Below are 19,722 nucleotides of genomic sequence, written 5' to 3' on the forward strand. Positions count from 1 at the left end.
TCGGTCTAACAAGAGTCTGGCCTAGGGGTCATTCAGAGTTCACAGTCCTTTATCAGCTTCAGTTGGTTTGAACCAGGTGAGGTATACCATCAACTTTCCTTGGCAAGGGTTGTAAGTGGAAAAATTTTCCTTTTACAGTTGGGAACAGAAAAAGCTGTTAGGAAGTTCTTTCAGAAATCCAGGCAGAATACGATAGGACTCATCCTACAGTGTATCATGGAGGTGATGAGAAACGGCCATTGGTTGGCTGGAGTGGCTCTAGAGATAGGAAAAGGTGTGGGCGGAGAAGGTTTGGGGAGCAGATTAAGAGTTCATGTGAGTCTAAGATGTCCATTAGCTTCAGCAATTGAGACAGTGAGGTCTGGCTGGGGATATAAACTTGAGACTTGAAGAAGAGTATAGATGATGTTGAATGTCAGGAGACCCATGTGTAGTCAACCAGTGAGCCAGTGAGATGGAGCCCTGGGGACTCCGAATTTCCCCCTCCAAGTCCCAGATTTTAATTCATATATATTTTTATTACAATGAAAGTATTCTTGTAAGCCTCCTCAAATATTTTGTGGGAATATAAACAAAGTGGGACTATAAACGAATAAAAGGGCTTCCCAGTTCAGTCAGTAAAGAACCCACCTGAAATGCAGGAGATCACCTGCAATACAGGAGACCTGGGTTCAATCCCTGAGTCGGGAATATTCCCTGCAGAAGGTAATGGCAACCCACTCCAGTAATCTTGCCTGGAAAATCCCATGGACAGAGGAGCCTAGTAGGCTACAGTCCATGGAGTTGCAAGGGTTGGACACGGCTTAGTGACTAAACCACCACCATAAACCAATCTATGATCCTTGTAATTTTCACTGAGCTTAATATGGTTTTATAATTTCTCCAGATTTATTAGATATCATTTTACAAATAAGGAATTTGAGGCCAGAATAGTTGAGTAATTTGCCTAGCCTCTTATAACTAATAAAAGCAGGACTAGGATTTAAGCCTTAAATTCACTTGAGTCCCTTTCAACTCTGCTTCCAATAATAGTTTATTAATCTGGGTAGACAACAAAGTGAGCAGGTGAAAAGTCCAACAGTGTGTTGTTCCTTGCATGTATCAATTTGGTGCAATAGTCTTCAAACTTGAGTGTGTGTCACCCAGTGACTTGTAAAAACACAGACTGCAGGACCTCAACCCAGAGGTTGATTCCACATGTCTTGGATGTGATCTGCAGTCTACATGTCTAACAAGTTCCCAGGTGATGCTGGTCTGGGGATGACACATAGAGAATCACAGGTTTAGCTGGTTTTCCCTGATTCTGCCAGCTAAATAGCCTGTCTCCACCTGCCAAATGCCCAGGTCTCTCTAGCTCCCCAAAGGGGATTAGGGAGGCCTGTTGCTAACTGGAACTTCAGAAAGGTCCTTGGTGATAGTTCCTTCAGCTTCTTTTCTTTCTTTCGTGTTTATGTGTGCACAGCTTGCAGAATCTTAGTTCCTTGACCAGGGATGAACCTGGAGCCCACTGGTGGTGAAGACTCCAGTGAGTCCTACCCACTGGACTGCCAGGGAATTCCAAGTTCCTTCATTCTCTCCTTCCCAAAGAACATGGCTCTGAGGGGAAAGAGAAAGATGGCAACTCCGGGTATTCTCCAATATAGTTTACCAAGTTGTATAGTCAGTTCTTCTTTTATTATTATTCTCCCAGCAGTCTCAATGCCCTTTCCCGGGAACAAACTTCCATCATCACTGCTCTGGCTCCCAAAGTCCATCAGTCACAGGGAGGTTCAGATATCGTAGGCCCTAAATGCCTACACAGCTACTGGGGTTTGGGGGCTTAAATAACAAGAGTTCGAGCTTATAAACACAGTTAGATGCAGAGACCTTTGGAAGAAACTTGTGCAAGAGAGAGGCCCTAAAGCTTAAGCTTCATTAGCTTCATGGGAATCAGCCTCTGATCAAACAGGTCTGTATATGTCTAAGCTCCAATTACAGAGCTATGCTTAGTTCCCATGGGGCTCCTGAGCCTCAGGCTAATCAGAGGACTTGGTTGATTCTGTGTAAGAGAACCTAAGCATTTAATGGTTGAAGAGGCTTGTCTGCTTGAAACTGGTAATGGGGGAGGAGCTACAGACTCCTTGCACATTGAAGATAAGTTTTGACCCTGCACTCATATACTTACTTATCTTTGAACTCGATTTCTTCAGTGAGTTGAAAGTCTTCGATCTACAAACATGGAATCGCCCACTTAGAGATGATACTCATTATTCCTATTTAATTACATCAAGAACAAAATTCAATTAAATTCTTACTGTAAAAATCAGAAAAGTAAAATTGCTTTTCAAAATCAGGGTGAAGGTTCTTAAAATATAAAGTGTTTGCTTGACAAATAAGACGACTGCAGAGCATAGTACTTTTGAGTTTCTTTTGTATAGCTTCTTGAAATTTTATTTTTCCCATGTAGTTTGTTTCAGGCGTATTAGCGGTGGACTCGGCTTTAGTACAACATTCACTCGACAAATTTAGCTCCGCGTAAGTGAACGGCTCCGTAGTTAGGGGAAGTTACTAAGAGAGTTACTAAATAAGGAATGAGGGGAAGTTACTAATTGATTAAAGAGAAAGTTTGTAGAGAACAGCCACGCCCACGAAGAACCTTGATCTAAGATGAAAAGGGCATCTAAGAGGCACGAGGTGGCTTCCTGATTTGTGCTAGGCCTTGAAGGAAATAGGTGAATAAAATGTATTAAGAATTATTCCAAGTTGGAGAAAGTCAGCCACTGCCACTGTACACACACACACACACACACACACACACACAGAGCAAAGGGCTTTCCCACAGCAAACTCGGCACAATCCAAAGGCAGGAGGATTCCACGAAGCGTTCCAGAGTGCTGTATCTTCAAGGGTGCCAAGATGAACAGTGCAGGTCCCCGTCCCCAAGGCAGCGCCACCGGGAAACTGAATGAGGTCCCGGGTATTCTCGAAGCGGCTGAGAAGCGGAGGTGCGGCCTGGAGGAGTCAATGGAATGGATTTTCCGCGCTGGACTTCGAGGTCCGGATGCGCACTCAGTTCTCTGGAAGGCTCTCGCATTGCAGTACAGGGGATGCAGGGGTTTGTTCCTTGGTTCTCAGCTGCCGCCCTGCCTCCTCCAGCGCCCCGAAACCCCGCCCCCGCCCCAGGGCGGCTGCGCGGCCAGGCCTCCTCCGTCCCCACGTGATCACCGTCCCTGCCTCGGCGAAGCGTGAGCCGCCATCACAAGTCCTGGCGGCTGGGCCCCGGCCGGCCTCCCACCTCCCCCTCCCCGGTGGGGCACCGGTGACAGGTTGGGTTTGTGTTGACCCGTCCCGTCTGGCCGTTGGAGCCGTGGGCCTCTGAGAGCGGGACGAGAAGTTCGGACCGACCAACTCCGGGGCGGACAGACGGACCGGCGGGCTGCCCAGGTGACGGCACGGCGGGGGCGGTGCCCAGGGCCGCGCCCCGCCCCTCGCAGGCCAGCGCCCAGAGCCCGCGGCCCGTGCCCGTTTCCAGTATGGCCGCCCGCCGTGCTTGACCCGCGGCCTCTCAGCTTCGACTCCCCGTGGGCGATGCTGAGGCGGAGGCCGTGACTGACACGCGCGCTCACACGCACGCACGGACCCAGACCCACGTCCGGAGCCCGAGCCCTGGGCCCGGAGCCGCTGTCTGCCCCCGGCTCCGCGGCCAGATCCCGGACCACGGCTCCCGCGCCGCCGCCGCCGCCTAGCCGACAAGGACCGCGCCGGACCTCGAGCGCGGCGGCCCCCGGCCGGCAGGGATGGGGAAGCGGGCCGGAGGGGGAGCCGCGGGATCCGCCGCCGCTGCCTCCACGTCCGCCGTGGCCGGTCTGGAGCCCGCGGCCGGCCGCGGCGGGGGCCCGCGGAGCGCAGCCGCCGGCCTCCTGGGAGCGCTGCACCTGGTGATGACCCTCGTCGTGGCCGCGGCGCGGGCCGAGAAGGAAGGTGGGTGTCAGCCGGCCGGCATCTCCCGGGCCCGGCGCCGCGGCTGTCACCGCGCCCTCGCGGAGGCCGCTGCCGGGCTGCGACCGGGGAGGAAGGGCGGCCGGGCGCGGGGCTCGGTCCGGCGCGAAGTTGCTCGGTCGAGTCTCGTCCCGAGCCGGGAACTCGCAGTTCGGATGCCAACTCGCGGCTTTGACCGCACGGAGTTGCTCTTGTTCTCCGTGATTCTTTCCCCTCGTCTCACCCCCGTCTTCCCCCTTGTCTCCTGTCACTGCCATTTCAAAACTTCCTGAGTTCTCGTATATTCTTGCCACTTGGCCCACTAGGTAGGAGGGGCATATTTTTAGACTTGATTGTTGTTAATAAGCAAATTTCAGGACACTTTTTTTTTCGTTGCGGTTTTAATAACGGCGTGCAAACAGAGCTGACTTTAAATTGTAAAAATAGCGAGACTCGGGGAGAGGCTTCAAGACAGCTTGCCAAATTTTACTTTAGATTTGTTTAAACGTTTTTGGAGGAGGAATCTTGTGTCTTCAGCTTCCCTCTTCAGTATCGTTTTGCAGTATTGATGATTGTTTAGCTAACAGTTCTCTAATAGTTTTTCATGTCTTAAGATACGTAACTGGGTGCCATTGTTTTTAATGTGAAAGACTTTAAAAACCAATGTCAAGTTTCTAGCTTGCAAACCTTTACCTGTAATTTACAATTAAGGGCTAAGTCTTATTTTTTAGAAAACTCTCGTTAGCATTGTATGACAGTAAACCCGGTGCTTTTCTGGGGTTAAAAATGATTTTGTAACCTAGAAGCCCAGATCTGTAATTTTGTTGGCACTACCTGTTTTTGAACCTGAGGAAATGAGTGACCACAGAGCCTTCATGAAGAAATTATTAAAAGTGAATGGTTTTTAAAAAGCTAAGCAAAATTTGTTAGTTTAGCTTCCGGTTCATACTAAACCGCCACTGCAAGGAAAATAATTTCTTGTCACAGTGAGTTTAGGGTTGACGTTCTACTTTACACCTAAAGTCACTTTTATTGTTAAAGAAGGCAACAGCAAAGCAAAGCAAATTCATGTTAAAGTGCCAGGTGCTTCAGTTTACTGGGGTTTTTTTGTTGTTGTTCAATACGGTACAATTAACTCTTAAGCAGTTTGGGTTAACATAGGTAGAAGTTATTCAAAGAATTGCTGTCTGTAGAAAGGATTCATCTACAGAGGCAAGATTATTTCTTGAATGAAATATTGCTGCTTTAGGACTAGTCAGGCCTGGAGTTGTCACAGTTCATCTTTGGTTACAGATCTGCAGTTGATTGGTTCTCGTGTGGCCTTGGCACCCAGCACAGCCTGGCATGTAGTTTGTGTGTCCAGTAAATCTGAAATGGTACAATAAGTTAATGTCTCCTTGAGTTTAAAGTAGTGCTTGGCAGGTGTCCTGGTTTTTGTCTTCCTTGGATTACTTTGCACAGTGCCAGGCACACAATAGGCATTTAACATTTGTTTGAGGGAGTAATTATATTCATGGGTTATTAACACAGGGAACTAAAATGATTGAGTCCAGTAAAACATTAAGTTTGTATTGTCCTTCTGCTTATTTTTCCAGCAGCTATTTTTTAATGCTAATTCTTGGTGTATACTTAAGAAAAATCCTTTGTTTGAGAAGTATCAGACTAATTTATATTTGCTAATTTCCCTTTTGTATGGTTTATAAGTTTTAGCACATCTCTCTAATACCCATAAATGTAAAGGTCAGTGGAGGAGAATTTGCCCCGGTGTACAAGAATGAAAAGATGGGGTTGAATCAGCCAGCGGTCCTGGCAGAATCAGACACCTTTTGTGGCCTGTGTTGTGTCAGTATGAACTATTTGAACAGAGAAACTCGCTATTCAAGATATTGACAGTACTTACGTAGAGCATAGGACTCTGCCCATCATAAATGGATCTGATTCTAATCAAATATTCCAGGAAGAGAGCTCCAAAATTGGACAGTGCTTTCAGACTCCTTGGTGATCAAATTCTAGTAGTTTTTGTTTAAGTAGGAAAAGTGAGATTGATTTTCTTACTTGAATGTGATACTGCAAGTTTGGCCCCGTTTGCCCCCCAAAAGGGAGCTGTTTTGAATTTTTTCTCAGCAAATCTGGGCAGACTTCTGAAGGCAGCTGAATTCACTCTGTCTATTTACATCCTGAGGATTTTTTGTGTGGTTTTATTTTGGTAGTATAAACTACCTTAACTTTTTAAAGCTAAGACTTACCTGCAATTTTAACGATGGTTCTTTGGGTATCTCATATGTTAGTATATTTCTATTGCAGCCGAATTTCACTAGAAAATCTTCAAAACTAAGTAAAACTCATCATCTTCTAAAGAAAAGCGGCAGAAATTCCTAGATTACCTAATGCAGGTTTCATGTTTGGACCTGGTGGTGTTAATTTTAAGTCAGAAGCATGCGGCAATCTTTGTCTTAACATCCTGTATGTCTTCAGTTCAGTTCAGTCACGTCTGACTCTTTGTGACCCCATGGACTGCAGCGTGCCATGCCTCCCTGTCCATCACCAACTCCTGGAGTTTACTCAGACTCATGTCCATTGAGTCGGTGATGCCATCCAACCATCGCATGCTCTGTCGTCCCGTTCTCTTCCCGCCTTCAGTCTTTCCCAGCATCAGGGTCTTTTCAAATGAGTCAGCTCTTCACATCAGATGGCCAAAGTATTGGAGCTTCAGCATCAGTCCTTCCAGTGAATATTCAGTACTGATTTTCTTTAGGATTGACTGGTTGGATCTCCTTGCAGTCCAAGAGACTCCAGAGTCTTCTCCAACACCACTGTTCAAAAGCATCGATTCTTTGACGCTCAGCTTTCCTATATGTCTTAACACTCCTATATCTTAACATCTGTCTTCACTGATCTTTGAGGGTGTGTTTCACTAGTCTAGAGAAAAGGGGACCTTTGAGGATGTTTTGGCTGTGCTCTGTAGTTTGTAAGGACTTTGAAAGAGTTGTCCAAGGTAGAAGTTACTGTAATTATTACAACTTAATTGCTTGTTCTGGATTGCTGGCATCCAGCATTCCTTGAAGCTACGATCTAGATATTGAGAAGAGTGAAAATAGGGGGATGGTGTAGTGAAAATATATTAAAAACATAGTGAAAATATGTATGTATATGTTAAACATCTAACATTTAGTAGTATTTTTATTTGTAAGTCAGCCCATTCATTATTACCAACAAATAAAAACTTTTTAAAAAAGCATCATGCATGCAGAGTCACCTCAGTTGTGTATGACTCTCTGTGGCACTCTGGACTGCAGCCCTCCAGGCTCCTGTGTCCTTGGGATTTCCCAGGCAAGAATACTGGAGTGGGTTGCCGTGCCCTCTTCAAAAAAAGCATCATATATCATCTATAATATAGTTTCATTGTAAAATGGGTTTTGGGGGCATGGTTGTCTTTTAATTTTTTATAAATATCAAGCTACATTTTCTGTATCTAGTAAATATGAAGTTGGGTAAATTTTCAGAAATGTGATTGTTTAAGTCTGTGACAATTTCACATGTTATTATCACTAATTGGCGATTTATGGCAGGGTGAAGTTTACAGTCTTTCTTAGGACTTTTAAGTTTGTCTTCCAGATACTTTTGTTTCATGCACAAATTTTTGTTTTAAGCTGTGTTTGTGACAGAAGTGCAGAAGGAGGGTACAAAAGTGTTCTGTCTCCAAAGCATATGAACAGAAAGTGCTTAGGAATAAAAGCCAGAAGAAAAGAGATTAAAAACCTAATTTGGTGAGGATTTTTGTCTTAGATGGTAGATTGATCAGGAGTGGTATTTACTTTCTTTTTATTGAATTTTTACTTTCTAATGTAAACATGTTTTTTAAGAGTGATTTTCTAAAGAGTGAGATGTTTTTATCCTTTGCATGAGGGTGGAGTGATTACTTTTTAATTTAGAGCCTAGTAAGTAGAATATTCATTCATGTTACTGTTTAGTTTCTGAGTCTTGTCTGACTCTCTTGCGACCCCATGGACTGTAGCCCACCAGGCTCCTCTGTCCATGGGATTTCCCAGGCAAGAATACTGGAGTGGGTTGCCATTCCCTTCACCAGGGGATCTTCCCAACCCAGGGATCAAACCCAGGTCTCCTACATTGTCAGGAGGATTCTTTATGACTGGGCCACTGGGTAGCCCGTATTCATTCATAGTGCTCCATTAAGGAACTTTGGTCACTTGGTTTTTACTAAAAGCTGTTCATTACTGCCCAGATCTGTACTGGGCAGTAATGAAATACTGTAGTTGAAAACAGTATGCTCCCTCTTTCTCTTGCTGAGGACTGTTTTCCTCCTCTTTGTAATCCTTGCCACCATCCTCAGAGATCCATGCCCCCCAAAAATCAACTTTTGGGGAGTAGGTGTAAAATCATTAATTTGTTATCATCCAGAGTAGAGTCATAAGCCAAGCTACTCTTGGAGAAAAATGAAATCATTGCCAGGTGCTTGATATTTTATAAGTTCTCCTTCATCTGCCTGTGGCTTGAGCTCTCTGATTGGCCCCGTCAGTGGGAGATGCCTTTTTTCTCTGGCTGAGTTTTTCCTTATCTGTAGTACGCAGCATTGGGCACTGTCGATAGCTTCTTCTTAGAACTTCTCTCCCTTCATTTCTGTGACTTTGTACTTCTTGGTCGTCATCCTGTCCCGCTCTCAGTCACTGCTCTCTGGGTGCCCGTTGGCTGTCTTCCCTCTCTTGCATGTCTGGTGACCAGCACACACTGCTTGTGTCCAGAGCAGAATTGTTTGATGCCACGTCCAGTTTCCCAGTTTTTGTTAACGCCTTGATTATTCTGTCTGCCACGTTGGTCTCGTTTCTGACCAAGAAACTGATGTCATTTTCCAAGTGGCATCAGTGTCTGTAAACTTCCTTGGGCAGCTTGCCCACAGCCTCCAGGCTGGGGCATTGCTGGGGGGTCCTCACCTCCCAGCTGTCTCCACTTCCCTTCATTTTGCCATCCCTTCTCCACATTTGTATTGTCTTTGTTATTCAGCTGTCATTCATTTTGGTGCTTAATCAGGTACTGCCTCATTGAGCTACCTAAATTCCTTTGTGGGGGTCCTTCTTCACCCAGGCCAGAATTTCTGTGGGGCAGAACCTCTATCAACATCTGCAGTGTGGACAAGGCAGGCATTTAATTTTAAGTGGAAGTTTGCCTTGAATGACCTCATCCTCCTGTTCTCACATCTGAGTTCTGGATTGAGAGTCCAGAGTACAGGAAACCTGTACTTGAACTTGGATTCAGGTACCATTAGCAGTTCTGCTCTGGTAAGACATAGAGTGACACCACATTTTTCTTCCCTACATGTTGCTTTCCCTTGTAACTAAAATGAGTAACATACACTTATCTAAACCATCACTTTTGTTACTTCTGGATTTTAAGATTTTATATCCTCATAAAACCCCAATTTACAGACCATGAAACAGGCACAGAGAAATTAAGGAATGTTTCCAAGGTAACAGAGCTGGTAGGCATTTAAGCTCGGGTTCCATTGCAGGCCATCTTTCCCTTGAGACAAGCTATTCAATCCTGCATGGGTATATAAGGTAGTAGGTTTTGTTGTATACCAACTGGTTAGTGAACAGTCCTGGACTTCCCAGTGGTCTAGTGGGTAAGAATCCACCTGCCATTGCAGGGGACGGGGGTTCAGTTCCTGGCCCAGGAAGATCCCACATGCTGAGGAACAGCTCAGCCTATGCGCCACAACTACTGAGCCTGTGTTCTAGAGGCTGGGGCTGCACCTGACTGAAGTCAGTGCTCTGCAATGAAGAGTAGCTCCGGCTCACTGCACCTAGAGAAAGTCCTCACACAGCAACAAAGACCCAGAGCAGCCAAAAAGATAAAAATAAATAAAAATTATTAAAAAAAAAAAAAAGAACTGTTCTGCCAGTTTGTGCAAAACCAGCATGTTAAATATTCAAGTGAGGTGCAGTTTTTAAGAAAGAAAACCATAAACATCCATAACACTTTCTATCAACTTCTTAACCATTAAAGTGATCATAGGTAATTAGTAATTAGCCTCCAACTAATAAAAATAAATGGGAAAAAAATGATCATAGGCCATCTGGATTGTGCATATTCTTAAAAAGAAACCAGGGAAAACCCGTGAATGAATAATCCATGTAACACGTATTTGATATTGGAAGCCACTGACTCGACTCTCTGCCCTTGATATTTAGGTACCCGGTATATTGCTTAGGTTAAAATTAACATTGCATATGGGACTTCCCTGGTTAAGACTTCGCCTTTCAACGCAGGGGTCGTGGGTTAGATCCCACTTGCCTTTCAGCCAAGAAACCAAAATATAAAATAGAAGCAGTATTGTAGCAAATTCAACAAAGACTTTAAAAGTGGTCCACATTAAAAAAAAAAAAAAAAGAAATCTAAAAAAAGACATTGCATTCTGTGATTCACATACTCCTTAGTTCTAGATTGGTATGACCAGTTAGTCAAGACATGTGGATAGTCTCAGAAGCTGGACCTGTATTAAAAGGAAATGGAGATGATCCAAAGGCTAGTAGTGGCATCAGTTTTTGATAATGGTGAAATCTCGTTCAGACTTCTTTCTTTATTTGACTGCACCAGACCTTAGGTACAGTATGTGAAATCTAATTCCCTGACCAGGGATTGAACCTGGGCCCTCTGTATCGGGACTGTAGAGTCTTAGCCCTGGATCACCAGGGAAGTCCCTCAGACTTCTGTTAGAAGTCTTGGAAGGGACTCCAAGAAGTTTATTCCTGGTGCTTTGTTCATTCTGGTGAAGGGATTTTTTGGATTAGGTGATCATTATTATCTGTAGTAGGTCAGTTTTTCTTTCATTCCTGTATGATTTCTTTAGAAAGATACTTAGAAAACTATTATTCTTTGCTTGTTTCATTCTGTTGAATATAGCACTTAGAGCAAAGGTCTGAAAAATGTCTAAGGTCTAAGATGATCCTTGACATGATCTGTCATGATAGAGCGTCAGACCCAGTTTCTTTCTTTATTTCTCTGTATAATTGTGGTTAAAACAACAACAACACATAAAATTTACCATCCTAGCCATTTTAAAGCTCGTAGTTCAGTAATTTTAAGTTAAATTCACATCAGTGGGCAGTTGGTCTCCAGAACTTTTTCATCTTGCAAAACTGATACTCAGTACCCATTAAACAACAACTCTCAGTGTCTCCCACCCAGCCCCTGGAAGCCACCATTGTACTTTCTGTTTGTTATGAATTTGACTACTTCAGATACCTAGTGTCAGTGGAATCATGGAGAATTTGTCTTTTTGTGACTGGCTTAGTTGACTTAGCATATTGTCTTCAAGGTTCATCATGTCATAGCACGTGACAGGATATCTTCCCCTTTTAAGGTTGGTTAATCGTTTGTGTGTGTGTAATTTTTCCATTTTGTTTATCCATTTATCCATCAGTGAACATTGGACATTTGGGTTGCTTCCACTTCTTGGCTGTTCTGAATAATATTGCTGTGAATATGTGGGCAAATGTCTGTTTGAGATCCTGCTTTTAATTCTTTTAGGTATATACCCAGAAGTGGGCTTGCTGGATCATATGATAGTTCTATTTTTAATTTGTTGAACAACTGCCATACTGGTTTGCATTGCAGCAGCTCACAAAGATTTAGTTCCTTCACATCCTCACCAAAACTTGTTCTTTTTTCTTTTTTGGTAATGGCCATCCTAATGTATATATGGTGATATCTCATTGTGGTTTTGATTTGCATTTCTGTAATAATTGATATTGAGTAGCTTTTCACATGCTTGTTGGCCACTTCTGTATCTTTTTTGGAGAAATAATTGTTCAAGTCCATTGCCCATTTTTTAATTGGGTTATTTTTGTTGAGTTGTAGGAGTTCTTTATATATTCTGGATATTAATCCTTTATCAGTTAGATGATTTGCAGGTATCTTCTCCTATTTTGTAAGTTGCCTTTTAGGATTGTAGTCTTCGATGCACAGAATTTTTTATGTCTGACGTAGTCTCATTTATTTATTTTTGCCTTTGTTGCCTGTGCTTTTGATACCATTTCCAAGAAAACATTGCCAAGTCCAGTGTCATGAAGCTTTGCCCTATAGTATTTTCTTATAGGAGTTTTACAGTTTGAGGTCTTAACATTTTGATATTCATTATGAGTTAATTTCTTCCATGATATAAGATAAAGGACCAGATTCATTCTTTTGCACATGGATGTCCAGTTTTCCCAGCACCATATGTTGAGGAGACTGTCCTTTTCCTGTTCAGTGGTCTTAAAACCCTTGTGTGAAGATCCTGTGACCATGTACATGAGAGCTTATTCCTGGGTTCTCTGTTACCTCCACTGATATATTTATCTCTCTTTTTACTAGTACCAACCACACTGTTTTGATTACTGTAACTGTGTTTTGAAATCAGAAAGTGTGGGACCTTAACTTTTGTTCTCTTTTAAGATTGGTTGTTGGGTTCCCTTGAAATCCCATATGGATTTTAGGATGGATTTTTCTATTTATGCAAAAATTGCTGTTGTGGTTTTGGTAGGTTCGCATTGAACCTGTAGATGGCTTTGTGTAATACTGATACCTTAACAGTGTTACATCTTGGAGTTATGAGCATGGGATAGTCTTTCCGCTTGTCTGTGTCCCGTTTGTTTTCTTTCAGCGGTGTTTTGTGGTTTTCAGTGTGCAAGTCTTTCACCCCCTTGGTTATTAGATTTATTCCTAGATGTTTCATTCTTTTTGATGCTACTCTAAATCAGAGGTGCATTGTATGATTAAGAATTGTGAACTTCTAGTTTTTGATTAAAAGAACTATGCTCTGCTTTTGAGACATAACTTCTGCATGCTTAAGTTATTTCCTTAGATTACTTGCCCATAAAATGAAATATATTTTAAGCCCTCTCAAGTTTTAACAGTTTGTGGCTGTGTTTTTAATCAGTTATGATTATAAAATGATATGACATTCTAACTTTGATTCTTAACAACTAATTTTATTCCTGTGTACTTGGAGTATACATTTGAATCAAAACGTGCACTAGTAAAAACCCATCTCAGCAGTAAATTTGAGAAATAGCCTAAGCCAACTCTGCTGATACAAATTAATTTGCAGTTTGCATTCATGGTATAGCACAGGCTTTACCTAGATTTTCTTTGGGGGGAATGATTACACTGGAAGCAGCAGATTTTCCTAGGGAATTGTTGCTGGTACGAAGATGCTTTCTAAAACTTACCTGTATTATGTGAATTATTTGTCATTCTAAAATTTTTCTTGGTGTCTAAGCGATGTGTGAGAGAGGGCAGTGTGCTTTTCAGACTGGATCGCCTTACTAAACTTTTAGATGTGGCTCTTTTAAAAATAGAAAAAGTTGTTTTTTGCTGTGAGGGGTCTTTCTTGCTATTCAGGCCTTTCTCTAGGTGTGGCAGGAGGGGCTGCTCTCCCCTAGTGTTGCCTGGGCTTCTCACGGCCGTGACTTCCCTTGCGGATCGCAGGCCCCGGTCTTCATTGTTGCACACGTGGGCTTAGTAGTTGTGGCTCCCGGGCTCTAGAACCACAGACTCAGTAGTTGTGGCATACGGGCTTAGTTTTGCTCCTGGGCATGTGGGATCCTCCCAGATCAAGGATCAAACCCGTGTCTCCTGCATTGACAGGTGGATTCTTTACCACTGAACTGCCAAGGAAGCCCTGGATCACTTAAAAAATACTTGCTTGAGTTGGTGACATGGGCTCATGTTGAAGCATTGCTCCTTGATGCAGATGGAGAGTGGAATAGCAGTTAGCACCGTCGAGAGGTAATGTCTCTTTTTGGGGTTAGTGCAGCAGTAGTTATGTTTCACAGGTAAGGAAGTTATTTCATGTTTATAAGTTGATCTCATCATGCTGGGGACTTCTCTTGGGTTATGGCTGGACTCAGAAATAGGTTACTGAGAATAGTGTTGATAAGACACGAGAGTAAGAAGAGAACAGGCTGGCAATTAAATCTTATTTTATTGGAATCCTGAAGATTCTTATAAATAGAAAATAATTTCTGAAGATTGTCAATTTCTTCCCGGCTGCATCTGAGTTTATTTATAGTTGTACAGGATCTTGAGCTTCTGGAGGTTAAGGGGTAGGGTCATAGTCCTCCTGGACCTAGCATTTTAGGGAATTCAACACATTGAGTTCTGACTTGGTAGGAGAAGCAGTAAACCGTAAAGATGGTTCATAAAGATGAACCAGAATGAATAAAAAGTATATATGAAATGATAATTCTTACACAAGTTTGCTTTTGTACCATTTCAGTCAGTTCAGTCGCTCAGTCGTGTCCAACTCTTTGTGATCCCATGAACCGCAGCACGCCAGGCCTCCCTGTCTATCACCAGCTCCTGGAGTCTACCCAAACCCATGTCCATCAAGTCGGTGATACCATTCAGCCATCTCATCCTGTGTTGCCCCCTTCTCCTCCTGCCACCAATCCTTCCCAGCACTAGGGTCTTTTCCAGTGAGTCAACTCTTCCCATCAGGTGGCCGAAGTTTGGAGCTTCAGCTTCAGCATCAGTCCTTCCAGTGAACACCCAGGACTGATCTCCTTTAGGATGGACTGGTTGGATCTCCTTGCAGTCCAAGGGGCTCTCAAGAGTCTTCTCCAACACCACAGTTCAAAAGCATCAGTTCTTTGGCGCTCAGCTTTCTTCACCGTCCAACTCTCACATCCATATATGACCACTGGAAAAACCATAGCCTTGACCAGACGGACCTTTGTTGGCAAAGTAATGTCTCTGCTTTTAAATACGCTATCTAGGTTGGTCATAACTTTCCTTCCAAGGAGTAAGTGTCTTTTAATTTCATGGCTGCAGTCACCATCTGCAGTGATTTTGGAGCCCCCCAAAAATAAAGTCTGCCACTGTTTCCACTGTTTCCCCATCTATTTCCTATGAAGTGATGGGACCAGATGCTATGATCTTAGTTTTCTGAATGTGGAGCTTTAAGCCAACATTTTCACTCTCCTCCTTCACGTTCATCAAGAGGCTTTTTAGTTCCTCTTCACTTTCTGCCATAAGGGTGGTGTCATCTGCATATCTGAGGTTATTGATATTTCTCCCGGCAATCTTGATTCCAGTTTGTGCTTCCTCCAGCCCAGTGTTTCTCATGATGTACTCTGCATATAAGTTAAACAAGCAGGCTGACAATATTCAGTCTTGACGTACTCCTTTTCCTATTTGGAACCAGTCTGTTGTTCCATGCCCAGTTCTAACTGTTGCTTCCTGACCTGCATACAGGTTTCTCAAGAGGCAGGTCAGGTGGTCTGGTATTCCCATCTCTTTCAGAATTTTCCACAGTTTATTGTGATCCACACAGTCAAAGGCTTTGGCATAGTCAATAAAGCAGAAATAGATGTTTTTCTGGAGCTCTCTTGCTTTTTTGACGATCCAACAGATGTTGGCAATTTGATCTCTGGTTCCTCGGCCTTTTCTAAAACCAGCTTGAACATCTAGAAGTTCACGGTTCATGTATTGCTGAAGCCTGGCTTGGAGAATTTTGAGCATTACTTTACTAGCATGTGAGATGAGTGCAAATGTGCGGTAGTTCAAGCATTCTTTGGCATTGCCTTTCTTTGGGATTGGAATGAAAACTGACCTTTTCCAGTCCTGTGGCCACTGCTGAGTTTCCCAAATTTTCCAGCACAAGAGAAGACTGTACACATGGACATCACAGATGGTCAACACCGAAATCAGATTGATTATATTCTTTGCAGCCAAAGATGGAGAAGCTCTATACAGTCAGGAAAAGCAAGACCAGGAGGTGACTGTGGCTCAGATCATGAACTCCTCATTGTCAAGTTCAGATTTAAATTGAAGAAAGTAGGGAAAACCACTAGACCATTCAGGTATGACCTAAATCAAATCCCTTATGACTATACAGTGGAAGTGAGAAATAGATTTAAGGGACTAGATCTGATAGACAGAGTGCCTGATGAACTATGGATGGAGGTTCGTGACATTGTACAGGAGACTGGGATTAAGACCATCCCCATGGAAAAGAAATGCAAAAAAGCAAAATGGCTGTCTGAGGAGGGTTTACAAATAGCTGAGAAAAGAAGAGAAGCGAAAAGGAAAGGAGAAAAGAAAAGATATACCCATTTGAATGCAGAGTTCCAAAGAATAGCAAGGAGAGATATAAAAGCCTTCCTCAGTGATCAATGCAAAGAAATAGAGGAAAACAATAGAATGGAAAAGACTAGAGATGTCTTCAAGAAAATCAGAGATACCAAGGGAGCATTTCATGCAAAGATGGGCTCAATAAAGGACAGAAATGGTATGGACCTAACAGAAGCAGAAGATATTAAGAAGAGGTGGCAAGAATACACAGAAGAACTGTACAAAAAAGATCTTCACAACCCAGATAATCACGATGATGTGATCACTCACCTAGAGCCAGACATCCTGGAATGTGAAGTGAAGTGGGCCTTAGAAAGCATCGCTACAAACAAAGCTAGTGGAGGTGATGGAATTCCACTTGAGCTATGTCAAATCCTGAAAGATGATGCTGTGTACCATCTCAGGAGCATATTAATGTAAGCAGTTATTGCCTGTGATTGGTGATGCCTAGAGTTACTTGATGATAATTGCTAATGTTTGTCTAGGACTTCTTTTGTGGCAAGAACTGTGCTGATTGCTTTACAAGCCTTATCTCTTTTCATCCTCACGTTTGTGCCATGTGGGGACCACCACAGTTGTTCTTCCTACTTTCTCTAAATCTGTTCTTGACTACAATTCCTTGTTGCTCTCAGTACTGCTTGGAGCGGGGAGGGGGTGGTGGTGGTGTGTGTGCTTATTTGTGATAGTATAAAACAGAATTTTAATCTCCAGTAAAATGAGACAGTATAATATGTAATAGTTCTTCTTTTTTTTTTTTTTTTGTTTTTTTTTTAACAATGTTAAAACACAGTTTATTTGCTCCTGTTTTCGGAAAAACAGATATAAATAAATTTATGTACATATATATGTATATTATTGGAAAAGGAAATAGCAGCCCACTCCAATATTCTTGCCTGGGAAATCCCATGGACTATAGCCTGCAAATCCCATGGACAGAGGAGCCTGGCAGGCTGCAGTCCATGGGGGTCGCAAAGAGTGGACACAAGTTAGCAACTAAACAACAACAACAAATGTATATATTATAAAAGAAAGTATTAATAGTAGGTATTCCTGGGTATTGAGTTGTTTTAAATTGATTTACTGTATTCTCTAAGTGTTTTTTAAAGAGTACATATTATTTTTTAAAAAGGAAAACTGTACAACTATTTTCATTTTCAGAGGGAAAACTATTCTAATAAAAAGAGAATATGTTTCTTAAATCACCAAACCCCAATTAAACCTCTACTTCCTCCACCATGTTACCCTTACCTACTTCAGCCTATGGAGATCTCTTCCTGCTTGTGTTAGACCCCTCCTCTATAATTCAGCAGGCTTCCCAGGCGGCTCAGTGGCAAAGAATCCGCCTGCCAATGCAGGAGACACAGGAGACATGGGTTTGATCCCTGGGTTGGAAAGATCCCCTGGGCAACCCACTCCAGTATTCCCGCCAGGAGCAGTCCGTGGACAGAGAAGCCTGGCGGGCCACAGCCCATGGGATCACAAAGAGTCAGACACAGCTGAGCACGCATGAGAACACTGTAATTCAGCACTGCCATATATTTGGGGGTCATTTGGTGAGCTGTACCCCGTCTCCTAGGCCACACTGCATAAGCTCTGGAAGAGTGAAGCTGGGACCTGTTGCCACAGACATCTGCTAAATATGCAGCAGATGACCCATGAGGACTTGCCAGTTAATTTCCTGATATGTTACAATGGTCTCCTGTTGCTACCTACCCCGGGCCAGATACTGCTAACATGTGACACACACCACCACTAAGCCTCATCTCAATCACACAAAGACGGCATGAGCATCCCGTTACACGTGTTGCGTGTGCGTGCTCAGCCGCTCAGTCCTGTCCAGATCTTTGCAACCCCAGGAACTGCAGCCCACCAGGCTCCCCTATCCAAGGAATCCCCTAGGCAAGAATACTGGGGTGGGCTGCCATGCCCTCCACCAGGGGATCTTCCCAACCCAGGGATCAAACCGCGCCTGCCCATCTCCTGCATTGGCAGGCGGACTCTCCACCACCAAACCACCTGGAAATCCCCACATCCCATTACACAGATGACAAAACTGAGCCTCAGAAAGATTAAGGGGCTTGCTCACATTGGCACTGTGTCATATGCTTGTAGGACGTGGATTTGAACCACAATTACGTGGCACCAAGACCCACACTTCAGGGTGAATCAACATGTCTGTATCCATACTTCAAACATTGAACAGCACCTTGTGCATACAACTTTGAGGTCAGTTTGGAAAAATTTTTAATTTCACAAAAAATTTCATGTTGGTTATAAAAATGAAGCATTGTAAAATATGGATGAGTAAATTGAGAAAGGGCTTCCCTTGTAGCTCAGTTGGTAGAGAATCTGCCTGCAATGCAGGAGACCTACGTTCGATCCCTGGGTCGGGAAGATCCCTGGAGAAGGAAATGGCAACCCACTCCAGTATTCTTGTCTGGAGAATCCCATGGACAAAGGAGTCTGGCAGGCTACAGTCCATGGCGTTGCAAGAGTCAGACACAATTTGTTGACTACACCACCACCACCAAATTGAGAAAATTTCTGTAATCTATCAAGTAGAAAGGGCCAGTATCAGTCATAATCTCTCTTCCTTCTTCCCCCTTTTCCTCCCCCTGCTCCCCATTAAAAAAAACAGATACTGTCATGTTGTCTTGGATGTATCACTTGGTACATTTCAACAACACATGTGAGGGTGCCAGTTTTCCCACATCAGCTCTTATCTGTGTGCTCAGTCATGTCTGACTCTGCAACCCCATGGACTGTGGCCTGCCGGGCTCCTCTGTCCATGGAATTTTCCAGAAGAGAATCCTGGAGTGGAGTGGATTACTGTTTTCTTCTCCAAGGAATCTTCCTGATCCAGGGATTGAACCTGTGTCTCCTACATTGGCAGGCAGGTTCCTTACCACTGAGCCACTGGGGAAGCCCTTCTTTAAAGTCCTTGCTCACTTGACAGTAAAAGGTACCCCTTTGTTTAGTTGATTTTTAAAAATTGCTAGTGTTTCTTAACCATGGTTATCAGGCTGAGTGATGGAGTAGGTATAAGATGTTCAGGTTCAGAGAGAGGAGGGATAGAGCTCCAGTTGAGATACCAAGATCCCATAGGCTCGAAATTCTGGGTGACCCATGGCAGGATTCTGTTTATGAACCCAAGTCGAAGTGTATCACGAGAAAGGAATTCTGGGAATCACCATTCCACTGTGCATGGCAAGGAGATGGGCTAAGAAGAACATACCAGACTCACTCTCTGAGTTATCTACATTAATGAGAGGGAAGTCCAAAGAAGGTAGAAACAGTGATTCAGAGTGTGGCTCTGGTCATCTCCTGCTTTCTGGCTGTGTGAGGGCAGGTAAGTAGAGATAATCTCTATCTGTCTCAAGTTCACTATCTTTTGGACTTCCCTGGTGGCTCAGATGGTAAAGCGTCTGCCTACAGTGCGTGAGATTCCAGTTCAGTCCCTGGGTTGGGAAGATCTCCTGGAGAAGGAAATGGCAACCCACTCCAGTATTCTTGCCTGGAAAATCCCATGGGTGGAGGAACCTGGTAGGTTACAGTCCATGGGGTTGCAGAGAGTCGGACATGACTGAGTGACTTCACTTTCACTTTAAGCTGGAGCCAATCAATCAGGGTAAT

General features: G+C 43.5%; 1 protein-coding gene across 1 annotated transcript in view; it reads left to right on the forward strand.

Annotated features, from left to right (window-relative positions):
- The first annotated feature begins 3,761 nt into the window (after positions 1–3,761).
- The window catches only part of TMEM131 (transmembrane protein 131), a 169,167-nt gene continuing 153,206 nt past the window's right edge, over positions 3,762–19,722 (forward strand). Inside the window, exon 1 of the mRNA XM_061155969.1 lies at positions 3,762–3,960. Within this exon, the coding sequence (XP_061011952.1) occupies positions 3,777–3,960 (184 nt within the window). The 5' untranslated portion in view covers positions 3,762–3,776. The remainder of the gene's footprint in view (positions 3,961–19,722) is intronic.

Source organism: Dama dama, chromosome 11, assembly GCF_033118175.1.
Source record: "Dama dama isolate Ldn47 chromosome 11, ASM3311817v1, whole genome shotgun sequence".
In the NCBI taxonomy this organism is placed as follows: Eukaryota; Metazoa; Chordata; class Mammalia; order Artiodactyla; family Cervidae; genus Dama; species Dama dama.